Source organism: Vulpes vulpes, chromosome 1 (assembly GCF_048418805.1).
Source record: "Vulpes vulpes isolate BD-2025 chromosome 1, VulVul3, whole genome shotgun sequence".
Taxonomy (NCBI): Eukaryota; Metazoa; Chordata; class Mammalia; order Carnivora; family Canidae; genus Vulpes; species Vulpes vulpes.
The window spans coordinates 152,519,558-152,540,436 of record NC_132780.1 but is presented as its reverse complement, the minus strand read 5'-3'; the positions used below and the strand labels follow the sequence as shown (position 1 = coordinate 152,540,436).

At 36.3% G+C, this 20,879-nt stretch overlaps 1 protein-coding gene across 29 annotated transcripts in view; it reads left to right on the top strand.

The window, feature by feature from the left end:
• The window catches only part of DST (dystonin), a 479,832-nt gene that overhangs the window by 442,762 nt on the left and 16,191 nt on the right, over positions 1-20,879 (top strand). For all 29 annotated transcript variants that reach the window (XM_025991085.2, XM_072734513.1, XM_072734492.1 and 26 more), the window contains 11 exons: positions 2,736-2,903; positions 3,756-3,911; positions 4,119-4,325; positions 6,835-6,954; positions 9,651-9,820; positions 11,316-11,475; positions 13,874-14,068; positions 14,553-14,681; positions 18,265-18,408; positions 19,109-19,297; positions 20,414-20,543. In XM_025991085.2, the coding sequence (XP_025846870.1) occupies positions 2,736-2,903; positions 3,756-3,911; positions 4,119-4,325; positions 6,835-6,954; positions 9,651-9,820; positions 11,316-11,475; positions 13,874-14,068; positions 14,553-14,681; positions 18,265-18,408; positions 19,109-19,297; positions 20,414-20,543 (1,768 nt within the window). The remainder of the gene's footprint in view (positions 1-2,735; positions 2,904-3,755; positions 3,912-4,118; positions 4,326-6,834; positions 6,955-9,650; positions 9,821-11,315; positions 11,476-13,873; positions 14,069-14,552; positions 14,682-18,264; positions 18,409-19,108; positions 19,298-20,413; positions 20,544-20,879) is intronic.

The following is a 20,879-nucleotide window of genomic DNA, read 5'->3' as shown; positions in this document are numbered from 1 at the left end:
AAAATTTTCAAGTCAGAACCTACTCTTTATTTCAAAGATTAGTGTGTCAGTATCTGAAAAAAGGTTTTAGAAGTTTAGACTTCTAAAGATTTTTAAAAGCAAACTTATCCCCTTAAAATGATGAGCTTATATGGATAGTAATACAACATAGTATAAATTATAAACTGTCATACAATTGAGTGAAAAGAAAAATCCCTAAAGTAATCAGAATTGACTTAAAAATTATTGCTGTAAGCATGATACTCCCACCTAGTTTCCTAGAAGGATGGAAAATATGTTCTTGTTCTGTTCAAGAGTTACTTGTTTGTTTGTTGTAGTGGTGATGGGGCTGTATCATAAACTTCACACCTATACCAGCTGTGGACAAGAGGAGGCTTCTGTTTAATTGTCCATTTGAGAGTATTGTGCCCTTGGGCCATTCCCATCCCGATTCTGTGGCACTGTCAACTCCTAAACATAAGGAGAAAAATATAATGAAACTTGAGACTCTGGCTTTCTTTCACAGAAATGTGGACTGACAAATTAAATTTAGACTTCGACTTATTGACAGTTCCTATTCATTTACATTGTAACTCAGCTTTAGAAGTTTTCTAAGAGAAAACAGTCTGTTTCAGATTTTGGAAACACATCCTCTTTTATACTTGTGAATTTTCATCAGAAGAATGTTTAATATTCAAATACTGATAATTACTAACTTGGGAAATTAAAGGAGAAGTACTTAGAGATTAGGCAAAAGAAATGGGCCATTATGCATTAAAGCCTGTCTTCTTTATTAGATGTCCAGTGTTGTTGTAAGAGCTTATTTGAAACAGGACTTAGTTGTACATAATTTTAAATTTGGTGCTTCGAATAGGAAGTGTCTTATAGGGGTTGAGAAGAAACACAACAGAGGTAGCATCTGATTCATTTTACAGTTGCTGTGAGCAATTAAAATCAATTCTAACAATCCAGTATAGAATCTCCTAGAAACCTTTAATGTATATTCATTGTTTTAGAAAATTACTGTGTACGTGGTAGTTTTGTTATTACTGTCATTTTTTTGGTGCCATAGGGGACCCATTTGTTTTACTGAAAAAAATAATTGACTAAGTAATAATTTGGCAGTGCTTGTCTTTGCCATAAAACCTGACTTCCAGATAATTCTTACTTTCCTGGAATTACTTACATAGTTATTACAGTGTCCATTAAGTATAAGCTTAATGATTTCTTACACCAACATGCTTGGGATTATTACAAATATTTTTTAAATTTTGACTTAGAAGAATAAAATAAGAAGGTAGAAAGCAAAGAGCTTATCTTAGAAATACTTTACTTTTGGAAAAATATTGCTATACATATCCACTTGGTTTGGGTGAGGTATTTAAAATGAATTTGCTTTAACGCAATATAATTGTAAATTCCGTGATTTAAGGAATTCTAAACAGTTACTGGTACTGGTTAATATCATTTTAGTGGTACTCTTTTTTTTTTTAAGATTTTATTTATTTATTCATAGACAGAGAGAGAGGCAGATACACAGGCAGAGGGAGAAGCAGGCTCCATGCAGGGAGCCCGATGTGGGACTCCATCCCTGGTCTCCAGGATCACACCCCAGGCTGCAGGCGGCGCCAAACCGCTGCGCCACCTGGGCTGCCCAGTAGTGCTCTTTTGATTTGGTTGTGTTAGAAATGAAGGAAACTAGAAAACTTGGAATATTACAGTTTCCTAAGATTTAGCTGTATTTAAAAGTTTTACTTTAGGATTAAAGGCTTTTGGTGGATGATCTTATAACAATGTTTAGAAAGTTTTTTGGTTTTTTTTTTTAGGGTTAAAGAAATTACAAAGTTTTGAGAGCATAAAGTGTTCTGGAGTTTATACTAATGGTTGCACATCTTTGTGAATACACTAAAAAACACTAAATTGTACATTTTAAAATGGTGAACTTTATGAATATTCCTCAGTTTTAAAAATTATTGAAATGTGTTACTACAGATGTTAGACACAGAATATAATTTTCAGTGGGATCTGTAATTTGACCCACATTATAGTTGAACCAATGAAATAGAGCTGGTCTTAAGTTTTTGCATGAATGTACCTTTTTTAATTGATATTAAATTTTTAATTTGTCTTCATAATTTTTAAATATTTTCTGTAGAAGAAACATACTGCATTCCAATTGAAAGCTTTAAAAATGTTATAAAGGAGAATAATATTTGTAGTACCACCCACAAGTTTGTTTTTTGTGATTCCAAAATCTGAATAATCAGCTTCAAGTGTCTTACAATTTAGTCTTTAGTTTCTATTCATTGTTTGTCTTCTGAGCATAGGTATGAATCATACCAAAATTACCACAGCCATTGTTTCACAATTTGAGGAGAGACTTAGAAAACCCATTTTACAGAGAAGGAAACGGAGGCCCAGAGAAATTAAATTACTTGCTCAGAGTCACAGACCTGATTGGTTACAGTACAGTGAATAACTTTCTTGATAACATTTAAAATATTACTTCGCAAACTTTAGCATGCTGGAAAGGACTAATAATGATAGCACCATTGCTGAAATTTCTGGCAGAACAGAGTATGTCTATAGGTTTAGGTGTTGTTTCAATAGAGTGAAAAATGTGAATGTGTCAGGGCTATTCTGTATGTTGGATACAGGATCAGAGGCTTGGGATTGATGACCTGGAAAAGAACCTCTTGGGTTTTATTCTCTTATTTAAAATGATATAACTCGGGGTGGGGGGTATCTCAATTTAGGAAATCTGTGCTGCCTTTGATGTTAAAGAAGAAATATATAAAAGTCTGATGCAGAAAGGCCAGCAGATGCTTGCAAGATGCCCCAAATCTGCAGAGACAATTGACCAAGACTTAAACAACTTGAAAGAAAAATGGGAATCGGTGGAAACCAAACTCAATGAAAGGAAGGTATATGCTTTAATTAAAATGTCATAGAATGAATTCTTTCATTGTTTTATTTCATGGGATTTACTTTATCTCTGAGTAGAATTATCAGTGGAACTTTTAATGATCTGTGTTTAAATTTTCTCTGTATACATTTGGAGATTTCAGGGGGTTGGTTGAAAATAGTATTCTCTTTTAACACAGGAGAACAGAGTTAAAGCAGTCTATTCAAACAGATCATAGATCTAGTGTTACTAGGTATATCTTTAAATTTGTGAACCACTCGGATTCTGGATTGTTAAATAATTCTAACCACAGTTATTTATGTGTGTAGTGGGGAGGGAAAGAAGGAGGTCAAGAGAGTGAGATGATTGTGTATATAATAAGCACTTCCATAACAAAAGTCCATGAAAAGGAATTAAAATTATCACTGTTTAATGCTATAAGAAAAATGATAGGCTAGGAATACTAGATTGTGTGCCCTCACTGACAGAACATAATGTACATATATTTCATAGTATTTTGACCCCCAAAATTAATCATGTGAATGTCAAGTGTTCTTTCTACAGATTTCTGTTTAGTAATTGTGTTCTGTCATTAAATGCCCCAAAATCACAATTTTAGTTTATATTAGATTTTTCTTTTTAGCTGCAGTGAGATCTTTTCACTATACTTAAAGAAGTTTGGTTTGCCAGTATTTTAGTGAAGGCCCATTACATTCATTAACTGTTTAGGTAATACAGAAATACAGATTAGGTATAAATAAAGTGTGGATGGGAAGGAAATCTGCCAGAGTGTGGTTAAACTGGGGTGGGAGGCACGGAGGGAGGGAGGGAAATTAAATATCATCAGATACTAAATAATCTGTCTTCTCAGACTAAACTGGAAGAGGCCCTCAACTTGGCAATGGAGTTCCACAATTCTCTCCAAGACTTCATCAATTGGTTAACCCAGGCTGAACAGACCCTCAATGTAGCTTCTCGGCCAAGTCTTATCTTGGACACAGTTTTGTTTCAAATTGATGAACACAAGGTATGTTGTAACTCAGATGGATTAGCATTCTCATTTCAGACCTTTTTAGACAACAGCCTGTGTTAATGTCAGAAGCATGAATTTGGTAGTTTGAAAACTTTGTTTTGTCCTTTAAAATGGTTTCAGCTTATGGCACTAGAAGCATTTTTAAGATAGAACAGTTTTTCATTTGTTTCTAATCCCACCCCTTTTTTTTCTTTGGGAAAGGTCTTTGCAAATGAAGTAAATTCTCACCGTGAGCAGATAATAGAGCTGGACAAAACTGGAACCCACCTGAAATATTTCAGTCAGAAACAAGATGTTGTCCTAATTAAGAATCTGTTGATCAGTGTACAGAGTCGATGGGAAAAGGTAGTTCAACGGTTAGTAGAAAGAGGAAGATCTTTGGATGATGCAAGGAAGAGAGCCAAGCAGGTAAACCTTTATAAAACTCTCTAAACTTGGCAAATAATCATTTCTAGGTGTTGCAATATACATTATGCTGTTAAAGTACTTTTATTACAGGCTGAATTAGCTGTAACAATCATGGCACAAGGTCAAGGTATTTATTTCCTAAATGGGCTGTGGCCTAAGATTCTATGGTGACTTCACTTTTTGCCCTGGCAGCACCTTCCAGTCCTGGGGACTAATCTTGAAAAGTCTGATTATAGCTTGGCTTTGTGGAGTAACTGTTATCATTAAGGTCCAGAAAGAGACTCAGATTTTTTGTTAATACATTTGTTTATTTTTCCCTTTGCCCTTGCAACCTCTACTCTCATAGCCAGAGTAAGTCATCATTCTGTATTATATCGCTATCTTGTGTTTAGTTCCAAAGCCAGGTTTGGTCCACAGACTCTCAGGAGTGAGAGGCAGACACTTGACCCTCCAGGCAGCTTCTTGAAAGGGCTGATTCTGTGTCTGAGTTGCTGGGTACTCCTCACCTCTCTGAATCTGCACTTGTTGACAGGCTCTGCTCTCTTCTCTAGTGTTTTGATACAGCTCCACTCTGCTTTTAAATTAATTGTTTTAACCTTTTAGGGCTGTTTTTTTCCTTGTCCTTTCAATTATAGAATGTCACGAATCTCACAAGGAACGCCCCTTACTCTCTTCACCTATTATTCCTGTTCCATTCTTAGACTAAACACAGAGAAGAAGTAAAGTTATGTGTCTCTCTACTCCAGGGAAGAGAGAGATGCACCCTCCTTGGTTGGCATGTAGCTTAGAATCTTACTGGAAACTCAGTGCAATGTTGTGGCTGAATTTTCTAATGATTCTTTTTGCCCTATTTTGCATTTTTCTATAACTGGCTTTGGACTCCATTCTTTTGGGGAGCCAGGCTAAAAGATGTCATGGGAGTCACATGTTTCATTGTTCAAAGTTCTCAGCATAAATTTGTTAAAAGCTTTAGAAATGACAAATTGCATTGTTGTAGGATTACATGCTGTATTCTTTCTTTTTGAGTGGGATGTATGATGTGTTCAATGTTATCAGTGAGTGTGAATAGAATCAGTCTCTTAATGTTTTTTTAAGACAATATTAACAATAAGCCTGACATTCTTCTCTCTACCAATGTAGCAGTGTCCTCTGTAGTGTGGGCATTGCTTGGGTTATGAGCATTTAATTTATAAAAGTATTTCTCCATGTTGTGTATTTTATTTTTCATTTTGTTTAATATGTAAGGATTTTCTACTGCTTTGTGGTGCAAAAATATAGCATTTCTTTTATTTATGTGACTTAAAAATAGTTTTTAAAGCAGGACCAGTCTTAGAACCTATGGATTTGTGTCATTAAACTTGCCATCTGTTGTATAGCCTACAGTATTTATAGTAGGACTACCAAACACTGTGACTATTTCTTTATTTCTTATTGTACTATCTTAGTTTAGGGTTCAAATGTGAATCATAGTTCTCTCACTTTGGCAGTTTCTATGCCTCTTCTGGCCTCTGTATTTTCATATTTAGATTAATTGGACTTGTGGGAAGGATGTATCCAGAGAACAGGTTTGTGATGAGATGATCTCATCGGGCCCTGCCAGCTTTGTGATCCCGTGCTCTTGAGCTTACTGCTAAGTGTCTTTTTGTTATTTCATTATTCATGTGCTTTGATATAAAACAGATTTTATTTTGATTACTTCGGTTTTTTGTTATGTATCTGTTCACTTAAGTTTATTATGAGAAATAATTTACAACCAATTTCACAATTTGGTATCCAAAAATAGTACCTGTTAGTTCTCTGTGATAAACAGAAAAGAGACTGTGGCTGAAATCAAGTATACATAGCACCAGAATATCATAAGGTCATAGATGCCAAAGAGAATTATACTTTGTTAGAAATCACATCCCATGGGCGCTCTTACATATAGAACCAGTAAGTGAGGCACAGGCATTAATTTGAGGATTTTGATAGCAGCAATAAAGATATTGAACTCCTTTTGTATTAAATAGGAATGCTATGGCCTTTTTTTGTTGTTGTTCTTGTTACTTTTTAAGACCAGTTTATAAATTTTATCCTTCATCTCTCCCTTTTTGTTCTTTTCCTTAACATGGGAATGAAACACTATAGAAATAAACTCAGATCTGTCAATGACAGCAAATAAAATTCTCTTGACAGTTTATGTTAGTAACTCAGCAAAAGAAAAGGGAAGGAATTTTTCTCTGGTGTTCCCTGCTTCTAGGTTCATTTCTGTTTCTGTTAAAGTTTATATGTTTGAATTAGTTAACTACAAAGTGACCGTGGGGGCATGACCACAGAAGCCAGGGGTTACGAAGACATTTGTGATCCTATGGAGCTACTACTTACTACATTCTTCTTTTTTAGGAGAAATTTAAATTAATAACTTTAAACATTTTCATTAACATCAATTTCTATTAAAAATATGCTAGACTTAAAATATAGCGAACACACCAGAAAATTTTCTAGAGAGAGATGTGCATTTCTTTTACAGTTCCATGAAGCTTGGAGTAAACTTATGGAATGGCTAGAGGAATCAGAAAAATCTTTGGACTCTGAACTGGAAATCGCCAACGATCCAGACAAGATAAAAACACAACTTGCACAGCATAAGGTGGGTCAACAAGAAAAGTGTATAGGTCATTCTGTATCTCAAAATTCACTTTTAAATTCTTACTTGGTGCTGTATTGATTCATCACTAGAAAAAATGGACCTCCATTAAATTTAAAACTGATTGCCCTTTGCATTGGTGGCAGTAGTATCTTTACTCTCTGCTGACCATTCCACTACGATTCTAGGGCTCATTGTTAAAAGAAAAAATACAAAATTAAAACTGGAAGTATTCTATAATTTATAACATAAAAGATTTATAGGAGTTCAGAGTTAGCATTTCAGTTTTTCACTGTCTTGTCTTGTAATTTCTTTCATAGGCCAAATGCTATGGAGAAGCTAACTTTATAACAAAAAGTAATGCAAATTTTGCCATACAAACAGTTTAGTGGAGAAAATTGGTTGCTTCTACACAAACTGGTATTTTATTGTCTATGTGTGGTATATGGAATTCCATCCTTACCCTCAAAGACACATAGTGGCTTCCTTGTGTAGACTGGAAGGTGTAGAAACATATTATTTTATAATTTTTACCTTTTATATTCATACCACATGACATTCAAAGAACAATCCCCTCATCCTCCTCAGCCTTTTGGATTTGGGTCTGTCATTTTGGTTATAAAGTGATCATGGGCCCTCAGAGTGAGTATATGGGTAAAAGGTCCTGCAGAAACAGTTTTATTGTTGTAAGCATCTATATATATATATATATTATATATATATATATATATTATTGCTTGAAACATGATAATTTTATAAAAGCTGGAAAAAATTAGAGTGATGTAGGGTTTATCATCATCAGAAAATTCGAGCCATCATCTTCGTACAAGTTGATTCTTCCATGGGTAGTTCAGACTAACCTCAGGAAGTCATGATCCTCAAGTGGCCAAAAGAAACACTGTGCACCTGTTTTTTTGACTAGAGGAAAACTTGTGAGTGGCTTGTCTGCTGGCACCCTCTGCCCATGGGCTGCCACATTCAGTACTAACAGTACAGTGACAGTGAGTAGCACCTTCCTTCCCTCACCTCTGATGGAAAAATGAGAGCCTCCTTCTCAAAATAGAATGCTTATTTGCACTTGAACATAGATATCATGTCATGTAGTCTTATGAAAGTATATTGTGTATTTAAGTTGGAGAACCTTAGAAATAAGAATATCTGAAGAACCCTGGTAGATTCTCTATTTTTCCTAGTGAGACATGTTGCCAAAGTCAGCATTTGTCTGAGATAAGGATGCAAGTTACATTAAGCCAATTTTAAAAGTCTTTTCTGTTCATCTTTTGGGTATTTTTCTGTTTTTAAAAGGTTTTAATCTGTCCGTATTCAGCTATAACATTTTTTATGTATCTGCTCTTTTGAAGAAAATCTGTCAAGATGATGGTTGTAAAACTAACATTCTGTTATTGAATAACAAGAAAAAATAATTACAGAAAACAAACTATAGAGGTCATGTGCTCCTGTAATGGTGTTTATTGTTAAAAAAATTCCCAGATTAAAAAAGAAATTCCCGGATGAAGTGGCTTCCTATTATAAGACAAAATAAATATCTTAGTCATATTAAGACACTTAAAGCATCCAGCTTTTAAAGGCAGTAAGAGCTCATTAGGTAATTATAACCGAGGTTATTTTGGAAAATTATATATTTGAATAGCATTTTATTGTCTAGGGTGATTCAAATGGGCTACTAGGATTTAGAATCACTGTGTTAGTTTTTTTGTCATATATTATGAGCTTGTAAGATACCCATTTGGTTGACTTTCCTTACTTCCCATCCCTGAGATTGTATATTCAGGAGCAGCTGTCTCATTCTTGCTATTACATACTTACAAACACATGCAAAATGTAAGATGATCATGAGAGGCATGAAAAGACAATGTCTCTGCTCTACAAAAGCTTGTGGCTGAGTTGTGTAGGTAGAATATAATCCAGCCCTCCCACACATACAAATTTACATGCACAAGCATGCAAATTAACAATGTAAAAATGGCAAAGTATAGATGTCACATTAGCAATATGGCTGTTTGATACTTGAAAAGTAATCTGCAAATCTTATGAGACTTTTATAAGGCATCTTAGAGGTGAGGAGGAGGGGAGGGTGATAGGCTTGCCAAGGGGTATAAACAGACTGAGCAATAGGTCAGAACATAGGAATCTCGAAATATGGCTCACCTTTGTCCCTCATCCTGGCTTGCAGATAAAATTATAGTAACAGCATTGTGAACATCTCAGATGTGTGACAACAGATCTGTTTGGCCAATAAGCAAAATTGTAGTAAATTGCAGGTTATGAGTTACTCTGTGTCCACCTAGGACCTTTAGTTACTCATTGAGATTCCTCTCCAAACTCTTGGGGCTTTCAATAGCAATTTCATTTTATTATAACTAGTATACTCTTTGTGGTTAATAGCTACAAAATATTCAAGATTTTGTTTTGCTTTGAAATTATTGTCTTTATAACAATAAGTACTCTCAAAGACACCTGGCTTCTGAGAAAAACTAATTCCTCAGTTTGAAAAATAGATTCTTTTCCACCCTGGTGCATTCCTGTATAGAGTACAGTACTACACTATCTGACTTGATTATTTGCTGATGTCTTCCTCTATTAAGACTCCATTTATTAGGGATGCCTCTTGTAATGTCTCTTACCTGTTTATTAGTCCTAAGTAGAAATCCACACTATTTTCTTGTTAAATTATATAGGAGTTTCAGAAATCACTTGGAGCCAAGCATTCTGTCTATGACACCACCAACAGAACTGGACGTTCTCTGAAGGAGAAAACCTCTCTGGCTGATGACAACCTGAAACTGGATGACATGCTGAGTGAACTCAGAGACAAATGGGATACTATCTGTGGAAAGTCTGTGGAAAGGTAAGACGTTCTTTAAGGCAGTCTGATTACTTTGTAGGCTTCTTTTGAGTGTACAGTAGTGATGCTTTGTAGGAACATTCTAGGAACCTTAAATACCTCCTTTGCCTGGGAACTTCTGGTCATCTGTAATATCCTCCCTACATAGTGCCTGCGCCGAGAGGTCTTTGTTGTTCATTATTATTTATTTTTAATTACTTGATTCACTCAAAAGTGATATTGTTCGCCAAGCCAGTCATCTCATACCTGACTTCTGACAGGTCTCCCCAGGTCTGCTCCTGTCTTCCTTAATCCAACTTCCACATAACCAGGAGGGCGATCTTTTTAAAATATGAATGGGATATTGTCATTGCCCCGCCTCATACCTATCAAGAAGTTAATATTGAGTGTGAACCAAAACACAGGCTCCTTAACATGATATGGTGCGGCAAGGTCCTACCAGTGTGGCCTGGTATTCCCTTCCAACTTCCATCCACTCCTTTCCAGTCTTCTTTCTCATTGTAAGAACCATGAAGGCCGAAAACGAATTTCAAAATCTTTAAGTATTTATTTTTAAAGATTTTATTTATTTATTCATTTATTCATGATAGAGAGAGAGAGGCAGAGACACAGGTACAGGGAGAAACAGGCTCCATGCAGGGAGCCTGACATGGGACTTGATCCCGGGACCGCAGGATCACGCCCTGGGCCAAAGGCAGGCGCTTAAACTGCTGAGCCACCCAGGCTGCCCCAGAATCTTTAAGTATTTAGAAAGTACAATCCTAGTAGAAGAGTTCAAATATCTTAGAAATGTTTTCAAATAATTCATAGATCCTTGGTCTGATTACTTTTGTCAGTATTAAGATTAAATAGAATATTTTATTCTAATAATAAAATCAATAGAAAATTAGAGTATTATCTATAGAATATACAGAAAGAATATAGAAATTTTGGTGTTAGTTTTTAAAAATCCTTAAAACCTTCCATTTTAAAAGGTTATGTGCTTTTTACAATGTCCTATAAATGATTGCATGGCAAACAGACACGTGAATGCCAGAGGTTGGAGATGGGGCAGGATGTGACTACAAACAAAATATGGGAGATTTGGGGGATGATGGAACTGTTCTGTTTCTTGATTATGATGAAGGTTACATGAATCTATATATGTGTTACAGTTCATAGAACTGTACACTCAAAAAAGTCAAGCTTACTTATGATAATATAAAAAAATTTTAAGGCATATTTTTTTATGAAGAAATTGAAAGGTCACTGAATTCTAGAGGTAATGACAGGGAATTTTCCAAGAGCAGATGTGATTTAAGGAATGAAAAAGAAAATTTGAGAAAAGTTGTGTTATTTTCTAAGGAAAGCGAAGAAATAGCACTGGATACCAATATATTGTTGTTGTTGTTGTTTTTCTTGGAGTACTGCTCAAGCTCCATAAGTGGATTTTAGATGTTGGAATATATAGGGTGGCTTTTTTGTTGCTCAAATTGATTTTTCCACCTTTTCCCCCCAGACAAAACAAATTGGAGGAAGCCCTGTTATTTTCTGGACAATTCACAGATGCCTTGCAGGCCCTCATTGATTGGCTGTATAGAGTTGAACCTCAGCTGGCAGAAGACCAACCTGTCCATGGAGATATTGATTTAGTGATGAACCTGATCGATAATCACAAGGTATTATTTTCTGGGACATTTTATTGATCTCATTTGATTATGCTGAATTTAGAAGAAACTATAACCCCTTAGCCTTTTAAAATGTAGAGGCTATGTATTATACTACATAACCGTGTTTAATATCAATATTTGTGTGCGTTTGAGCAGAATCAGGAAGCCAGCTTTAAAAGTGATACAGGAAAATTACTTTAGTTATCAATGAGATACTGTTTTTTGATTTCCAGATCTAAAACTTGTTAGAACTTAGAGGGTGATTTCATTCGCTGGAGCTTTAAAACATGTTTGAATAATGTTTTATGGTCTTTTGTTATTTGTGTAAATAAGTATATAATATAATTTAAAACTACTCAGTCAGTGATCTGGAACTTTGTCACTGCATAAGTGTATGGATTTGTGACATGATCTATGGGGGTCAAGATAAAGCTGCTTCTCTATTTTTAAAAACTGTTTCAACCTTGCCCCTAGAACTATAGCAATTTATAAGATTATCAGCAAGGATTTGAGGGATTTGATTATTACTTTAAGAAGAGTGTTTTCCTTGCAGTATTTAAAATTTTTGTGCCAATCAAAGGAAATACTCAAGATATCTAGCTGATGTTGAGCTCAAGGTCCCTAAAATGTGGTATTATAACTTAAAGAACCTTGAAGACAACCTGAGGCACAGAATAATGAGGGTGGTTGTATCAGAGTAGTCTTTATATGAAAATATCTTACAGCACTGGACTTGAATTCATATTTTATTTCTCCTGTTATTTTTGAATTCAGAAAATTTATTTCATTTTAAAATGTTCCTAGTTATGCTATTTTGACCTTACCTGTTCCTTTTTAAATAGTTGGCCTTTTTGCATATTTGTTTCCACTTCTCTGGTTCTGCTTTCTGATTACACCTATAAAAGAGAGTTTGTTACATTTGAATATTATCCAAAAAAACCAAAGAATAAATGAAGGACAGTGATCGGGCCTACAAAAATTTAAAATTTTGAGTTTTGTTGCTTTGGCTCTATTGAAACAAATGTTTTGTGCATGATTAATACAGACTTTTTTACTCCTTGGCATTCATTCAATGAATAATGAATAGTGTAATGTTACTTTTTACATAAATGCCATTTGTATAAACTCACTGTCTAAATATTTACTGCCTTCTGCACTTGCCAGGTTTTTTATATATTAAAGGTCATCAAGAATGAGTTAATCATTCAGCATTAGTAATACAATTGGAAGGTCCAGGAAGAAGTAAGTTTAAGTTCACTGGAAAGCCTCCTCAGAACTATTGAGCTAGTCCTATCACAAAGAGATTATATAGACACTGTATTTTCCATTCCTATGTATGTGTGTGTGTCTCTGATTGTGCCTGTCTGTCTGCAGGCATGTCTCCTTTAACACTTTTAGAGTGAAATCAAGAAAAGAACTCATTACACTATGTTTGCACTATTTTTGATGGGCTCACTTTTATGAACGATCTGATTATCAGAACAGAAACTCATGGATATAGCCAAAATAATAAAATAAAATTAAATATTAATTTAATATTTATTTATTAAATTAGTATTCATTTGTGATCATCTTTTAGTAGAAAAATAAGCTAATTTTATTCTATATGTAAGGTTGATTAATTTGAAAGATCTAGTTGAATATGCAGACTCTTAGATCAGAAATGAAGTACCCTGGGCTCATTTTTTTGGTTAAGTCTGTGGCCAAAAGAAGCCAGTCTAACTCCTGGCACATCAAAGTTTATCAGAATTAGGCAAAAGGAGGGGAAAAAAGCTTTTCCTCCAAAATGATAGATAAGGATTTAAGCCTCTAAAATTTGACATTGTAAGTTAGTTCTCAGGATACTATGAAAGCTGAAACCATGTTATAGAGAAAAACACTACATACTAATTCCTTTTAAGCCTCCCTGCCATTCCCTGTAATACCCCTATGTGGTACCCCAGGGTTGCTTAGTTATTTGTTAGTCTGTGAGGTATGTTTATTTATTAAGAATAATGAGGTAGCTAGCGCATTCTTGGCACTTACTAAAGATTTGAAAGGAATTAGGGCGCCATATTAAGGATTTATAGAAAAAAAAGAATTTGATATTTTCTTTTGTGGAATCGAGATAAAGAAGAGTAGCTACTATTATTTAATGCAATGCATCATTTAAAAATTAAGGTTCTCTTGGGAGAATGCTAGAAGATTGAGCACACTTATACAACACCGTGTTCTTAACAGCACTCTGATAGGAGCAGTGTGTCAATGACTTAGATTCACTGAAGATTCCGTGAAAAGTATGGGTCATTAAACTGTAGATCTTAGAGAATGGTACTTGAGGCCATGTACACATATATTCTGAACTCTGCTTTACTGATTTGCTTTTGTAATTAAAAGTTAATTTTTTATAAAAATATGGTCTTTTTAGGTTTTCCAAAAAGAATTGGGGAAGAGGACCAGCAGTGTGCAGGCCCTGAAGCGCTCAGCACGAGAGCTCATAGAGGGCAGCCGAGATGACTCCTCCTGGGTCAAGGTCCAGATGCAGGAATTAAGCACACGCTGGGAAACCGTGTGTGCACTTTCCATATCAAAGCAGACACGATTGGAAGCAGCCTTGCGTCAGGTAAAAGTCCTGTAAATTGCAGTTGGGTGTAGTGAGAAAGATACCAAAGCCTCAGCAGGAACTGCTCTTGTGGAGAACTGGGATGGTGATGGAGAAGCAGGTTCTTAGAGCATCCTTGCTTTAGTCCTCCTCCCAAGAACTGAAATACTTACACGGGGAAATTTTCTCATCTTCACATAAAAGTGCTACTTTAGTGATTGTTCAGCTTGAACGCATCTAAATGCCATGTATCTAAAATCAGATTGTTAAAATGGCAAATTAGTCTTTATATAGGCCATTTTGATCTATTAGAGGCCTTACATTTTAAAACGTAGTACCATGTATCTTTATCTTTTTAGTGGGAATAATCCATATCATTAGTCAATGTAAATTTAAGACTTTTCACTGAGAGGAAGAAACTGTACTAACAAGCATATTTGGGGATCTTCTTTGGTGTATGTGTGTGTGTGTGTGTGTGTGTGTGTGTGTGTGTGTGAACTGTTAGGCAGAGGAATTTCACTCTGTGGTGCATGCCCTCCTGGAGTGGCTGGCTGAGGCGGAACAAACCCTTCGTTTCCATGGAGCTCTCCCAGATGATGAAGATGCTCTTCGGACTCTCATTGATCAGCATAAAGTGAGTTATATAAATGCTAAATAAAACTAAATGAAAAAATCAAATAGACTCATGATTGTAGGTATCACTGAATGAATATTTCCCTTCCTGAGAATTAATTAAAGATCTGGCATATTTGAGAATTTATCTGCTTACATAGATGTGCCCCTATGCACCTAGTTAAGTATAGCTATCTTTTTACGCTTTCTTTATGAAGTGGTTATTCTAAAATTAGTCCCTGTTTCCCTATCTCTTGGAAGTACATTGATTTTTCTAGGGGATTATTTGGCTTCTGACCAAAACTGGTCGATTTTATTTGCACTTGCATGTGTATTTCAAAGATGAAACTTCCTTAATGAGCATTTGGGATTTATAAAATTATACCATTAGAATTGTAAATTAATAATTTTGACCTTCGTAAGCAAGACAAGTAACTAATTTAATAACTAGTCTTCAAATTTTGTTTTTCAATTGCTGCCAGTTTTGGTTTTAATGGAGATCCACCTAAAATTCTTTTGAGAAGTAGCCCACTGTATAAATTAAAAATTAAAAATGAATTCTATAAGTATATACTGTTGAATAATTAACCAAATAAAAATCTGGCCCCTGAGTTTTCAGGTCAACATCTATTTTGTAAGTGCATAGAACTACTAGCACTTACTCTTAATGGAGTGGTCTGACTACTTCTTAACACATTTTTTTTTAACCTTTGACTTTAAAAAATTAGAAATTTGCAATGCTAACACTGAATACAGTATTGATGTCAACATTTCCATTTAAAAGATCTGCTCAATTCCACTGAATTAGCTCATGTTTCAGAGTCAGGTTGGAAGTATGTCATTTGTTACCGTGTAGCATGGATTACGTCATCTATGGAGACTTCTGATTTGTGATTACTGTGCTCTCTCAATGATGGGTTCCCTAGGGCAGCACCGGTGGCGCAGTGGTTTAGCGCCGCCTGCAGCCCAGGGCGTGATCCTGAAGACCCGGGATCGAGTCCCACGTCAGGCTCTCTGTGTGGTGCCTGCTTCTCCCTCTGCCTGTGTCTCTGCCTCTCTCTGTCTCTATGAATAAATAAAATAAAATCTTTAAAAAAAATGATGGGTTCCCTAATCCATAGCAATGAAATATTGCTTTGTCATTAATAAAAGTGGTATGAGCTTGTCTAACATTATCTGGATGAATGAACTGCTCCATAAACCATTTAAAGTTGAAGCTAGAATGTAAGAGTAGGAAAATCACATCAAATTCATTGTAAATGTTTGATTCAGTTCAATGTTTTGAAGATCATATTACAGTTGGCCCAGAGTCAAGTTCCACTGATATACTGGGTCTCAGAGTAGCTTCTTAAAGCCTGGGCTGTATATCTAACACCTTACAGTAAGGAGCCCACTTGTGGCATCACCCCCTTATAGCAGGAGCAGGAAACACCAAGAAACATCAGGAGGCAGGTATCCAGGTTTTGGGAGTTGTTTTTGTTTTTGTTTTTACGACAAATTATCCTTAAATATTTTTAGATAGTGTAAAATTACATGTAGTTTTATAAAAAGCTGCTTAGTCATATAATGATTTGCAGCAACACCATCCATTCTTTCTAATTTCCTCAACTTCCTTCACACATTGACCAAATAAAAGTAAAACAGAATGTTTAATTTCTTATCCCCAGGACCAGAGACTTCTTAGTATAGTCCACTTTCTAAAAATGGGAAGCTTCCCCAGGTGAGCACAAACCATTTAACACTCAGACAAGGTTGGAAGAGCCCAGAATGCAAGCAGGGGGTTGATGGCCCTGTCCACAACATTCTGGGCAGGACTCTGGCACTCCTATGTTAGGAATGATCAAAAGTACATGGTCAGATCTCCTGTCCTTGGAGAAAGCACAGCTGTTATTGATCTCTGGTTTTCTCTTCCTAGTAAAGCTTTTTTTTTTTTCTTCCTTCCAGTTAAGCAGATCTGTATTGGGGGAAATTAAAATACTTTTAAAAGTAGATGATATTGGGCAGCCCGAGTCACTCAGCGGTTTAGCGCCACACCTTCAGCGTATCCTGGAGACCCAGGATCAAGTCCCGTGTTGGGCTCCCTGCAGGGAGCCTGCTTCTCCCTCTGCCTGAGTCTCTGCTTCTGTGTGTGTGTGTGTGTGTGTGTGTGTCTCATGAATAAATAAATAAAATCTTAAAAAAAAAAGTAGATGATATTTAAAATGTAGATCAGGGACACCCAGTTGGCTCAGTGGTGAAGCGTCTGCCTTCAGCCGGGGGTGTGATCCTAGAGTCTCGGGATCGAGTCCCACATCGGGCTCCTTGCATGGAGCCTGCTTCTCCCTCTGCCTGTGTCTCTGCCTCTCTCTCTCTCTCTCATGAATAAATGAATAAAATCTTAAAAAAATAATAAAAAATAAAATAAATAAAATGTAGATCACGTTAGTGGAACATATTGTTTACCGAACCTTGATGTGACAACAGTAAAAATGTGTAAATAAAAGTTAAAAGGCATTTGTTCAATGACAAAGACACAAAATTGAATAAGACATGGTCTTCCGATCTTGTGGACCTAAGCGTCCAGTAGAGATATATGTAAACGGATTATTTTAACATAGCAAAATGCCAGAATATGAGGTATATGACAGAGCTGCTTCACAGAGCCAGAAAACAAAAGGCCACTAGACAAAATAGGAGACACTTTTGGTCCCACATGATCACCCTGATCAGATGGCATGAGTAATGTGTAGTGTGAGCTTGTCTGCAGCCTCTGCAGCCCTGTCGATGTAACTAAGGAGTCCCTTAGTGCTGGGTCCAGAGTGGGGTGCTGGTGGGTGCTTGAAACTCATTATGAGGTTTTGGAAGCAAGAGACCTCTAAAGGCAGAGGTCCTCATTTATAACCACACTTTCAGAGTTCTGGGACTCATGTATCTATGGACGCGGTTCTGATAGTACCAAGTACAGCTACGTATGTGAGACATTTGCAAAAAGGTTGATTCGAAAGCATTTTGAAGCCTATTAAGACTTCTTCAGCCCACCAGAGCAAGGAATGGCTGCCACTGACCTTGGAAGAGATGCTTCTTATGCCAACTGTCAGGATCATCCCCTTCAGGCTCTCCCTGACTCTTTCCTGCTGGACACTTGGACCCTCTCTCCCTTCTCCTAAACATGTATAGTTCCTTGCAAAGCCTTCTCTCTTCCTTGGCACTTTCTGGGTACATATGCCTATCATTCCTGGCACAGTTCATGCTACATATACAACCTCCTACTCTTATTTGTTAGAAGATTTTTTTTTCAATCATTTCTGCCTTCTCTGGTCCAATTTTCCATTAATATACTTGTAATATATCCAGATTTAGAAAAGTGTGTTTTTTGTATACTGTGTTTTGTAAAGCATAAGATGTTATCCGATACTGGTGCTGTGAAATACTTGTTAGAAAGTACTTCATTTCCCGTTTTTTGTCCCTTCTCCTTTCGTAATTCCCCAATTAGTGTATTATTTCCAACTGTGAATAAACCGATTAAAGTACTTGTTTATTTGTGTTACTCTGATGGTCACGCACACGTCACTGAAGTGTTGTTTTCAGCCACTGCCAGCTAATCAAGGCCTTTGTTTCTGCTGTAGGAATTCATGAAGAAACTGGAAGAAAAGCGAGCCGCGCTGAATAAAGCTACCAGTATGGGAGATGCCGTCTTGGCCATCTGCCACCCTGACTCCATCACCACCATTAAGCACTGGATAACCATCATCCGGGCCAGGTTTGAGGAGGTTAGTGTGTCTCAGGTCATCATTAGAACAGCAATAGCTTTGAGAATTGGGGGCATAGAAACTTCAGCAACTGAGATACATTTATGACCGTGGGAACAGGAGGCCTCTGCAAAGAAAAATACTCTTTAACATACCATCCTGTGTGCATTACCTGCCTCTACAGCCTGCTTTTATTTAAAAAGTTAAAGCACTTTTGCAGCTATGTCCCTGAAACATGAAAAGGCAAATATTTGGTTCCCTGGATGACTTTTTGTACCACTTCCACATTGTCTCTGTTGGATGATACAGCACCCAAATTGTAATTCAGAGGAGTAGAGTATAAGCTTGAGGAATGGATTGCATACATGAACTGAATTCTGATATTTTAAGATTTTACCTGTTTTTATTTCCACTCAGTGTTACATAGAGTAATCATACGTTGAGCTTTCAGAGAATGCATATTTGAACTCAACTTAGCAATCTAAAGGAAGCCTGGGTGTTTACCATCCATCTCTAAGTAAGGAGGCAATCATTCAGAGAGGGCTCTTTTTCCCCCCGCAAGCTGGGTCTTGGTACCATTGATGGGTTCTAGAAAGACTGGAAGTGTTATGATCCCAGGCCCAGGATGATCTGAATCTGCATTTAAATGTTGTATATTTTTACATCACTTAAATTATTAACTAAGATGTATGAAATTCAGAGACATGTGTTTCCCCAACAGGTGTTGGCCTGGGCGAAGCAGCATCAACAGAGATTAGCAAGTGCTCTGGCTGGGCTCATTGCGAAACAGGAATTGTTGGAAGCTTTGCTGGCTTGGTTGCAGTGGGCTGAAACTACACTTAGTGATAAGGACAAAGAAGTCATCCCCCAGGAAATTGAAGAGGTGAAAGCCCTCATTGCAGAACACCAGGTAAAATAAATATCATCCTAACCCCTATCTTCTCAGACACTGTTATAATTTCACTGCCATACTTCTCAAAAGATTGGAGATGTCTCTAATAGCCCTGGAGTATTTCACACCATGTTCTCCAGTGTGACAGATATTCCAGAAATGTGTCACTCCACTTTTCACTTTTATCCCACTCCTCTTTTCTCCATCCCTTTTCACCACAGTCCTTGTTTTTGTCACATATTCCAGATATAGGGATATCTAAGTCAACCATAGTAATAAACCTAAGGAATGGCAAGATATGGGACACCTAGGTGGCTCAGGGGTTGAGCATCTGCCTTCAGCTCAGGGTGTGATCCCAGTATGAGGATCGAGTCCTGCATCGGGCTTCCTGCAAAGAGCCTGTTTCTCCCTCTGCCTATGTCTCCACCTTTCTCTCTGTGTCTCTCATGAATAAAAAAATAAAATCTTAAAAAAAAAAAAAGAAATGTCAAGATAGTCAAACCTCTTAAATGGAAACTTTAACTTGAATAACTTTTGTCTTCCTTGGCATAGTATTTGTATCATTAGGAATATTTAAAATATATGCACACTTAATATGGATGCTGTATGTCACTGTATATGAAAGCCGTCTTAAATATTTCAAATATGTAAGTGAAATGTGCTGCAGAGAAGTCTCAAGGACCAGCCCAGTTAACTAGTTGCCTTGTAGATAAATGCTCACTTTAAGATTCTTCAGGAAGAGCTTAGAGGCTTTCTAAGATCCTGGTTGATACACTGACAGGTTATATTACTTATACAGCTGCTGTATAAGTATACATACAGGTATATTACTTATACAGCTGTTGTATAAGTATACCATACCATGTATGGTCTTCAAACTGAAACAAATTACTTTTACAGTCTCTAATTACTTACCAGGTATAACATTTTATATTCTTCAGATGTGAATAAATGTTATGCTATGGTGCCTTGCTTACTCCCCCACCCCCCATAAAGATATAACATGTTGGTTTATGCCTTTTTTCCAGAATGAATTCAGAAATAATAGCATGGTACTTTTATCTTTTGTTTTTAGTTCATCCCTAAAGATAGTTTTCTCCAGTGTACTTATATTTAATTAACATTGACTTTCAGACCTTCATGGAGGAAATGACCAGAAAACAACCTGATGTGGACAAAGTTACCAAGACCTATAAGAGGAGAGCAGCTGATCCTTCCTCATTACAGTCCCATATTCCGGTCCTGGATAAGGGACGAGCAGGAAGTAAGCAGTGCCAGTTTCTTTCAAATGAACATGATTAAATCAAGGAAGTTAGTTTTGGGTTGTTGTTTGAAATTTCAGTGCAAGTGATGATTCTCTGAGTGCTCTCTATCATAGAAGGTTTCCTTGAAAGAATATATGGGCTCAAATATTGTAGCAACTTATTTAAAAATAAAGAAAAAGATATATCCAGGTCTCTCTATGTAATTTGATTTGCTTGAAGGGTAGCTTTTAGATTAGCTAGAAGAAATTGGAAAAAATTTGCAACAAGAACAGAAACTGTTATTCCCTTTTGCTTCTATTATATAAATAACCTTACAGTGGAATGTAACAGAAATG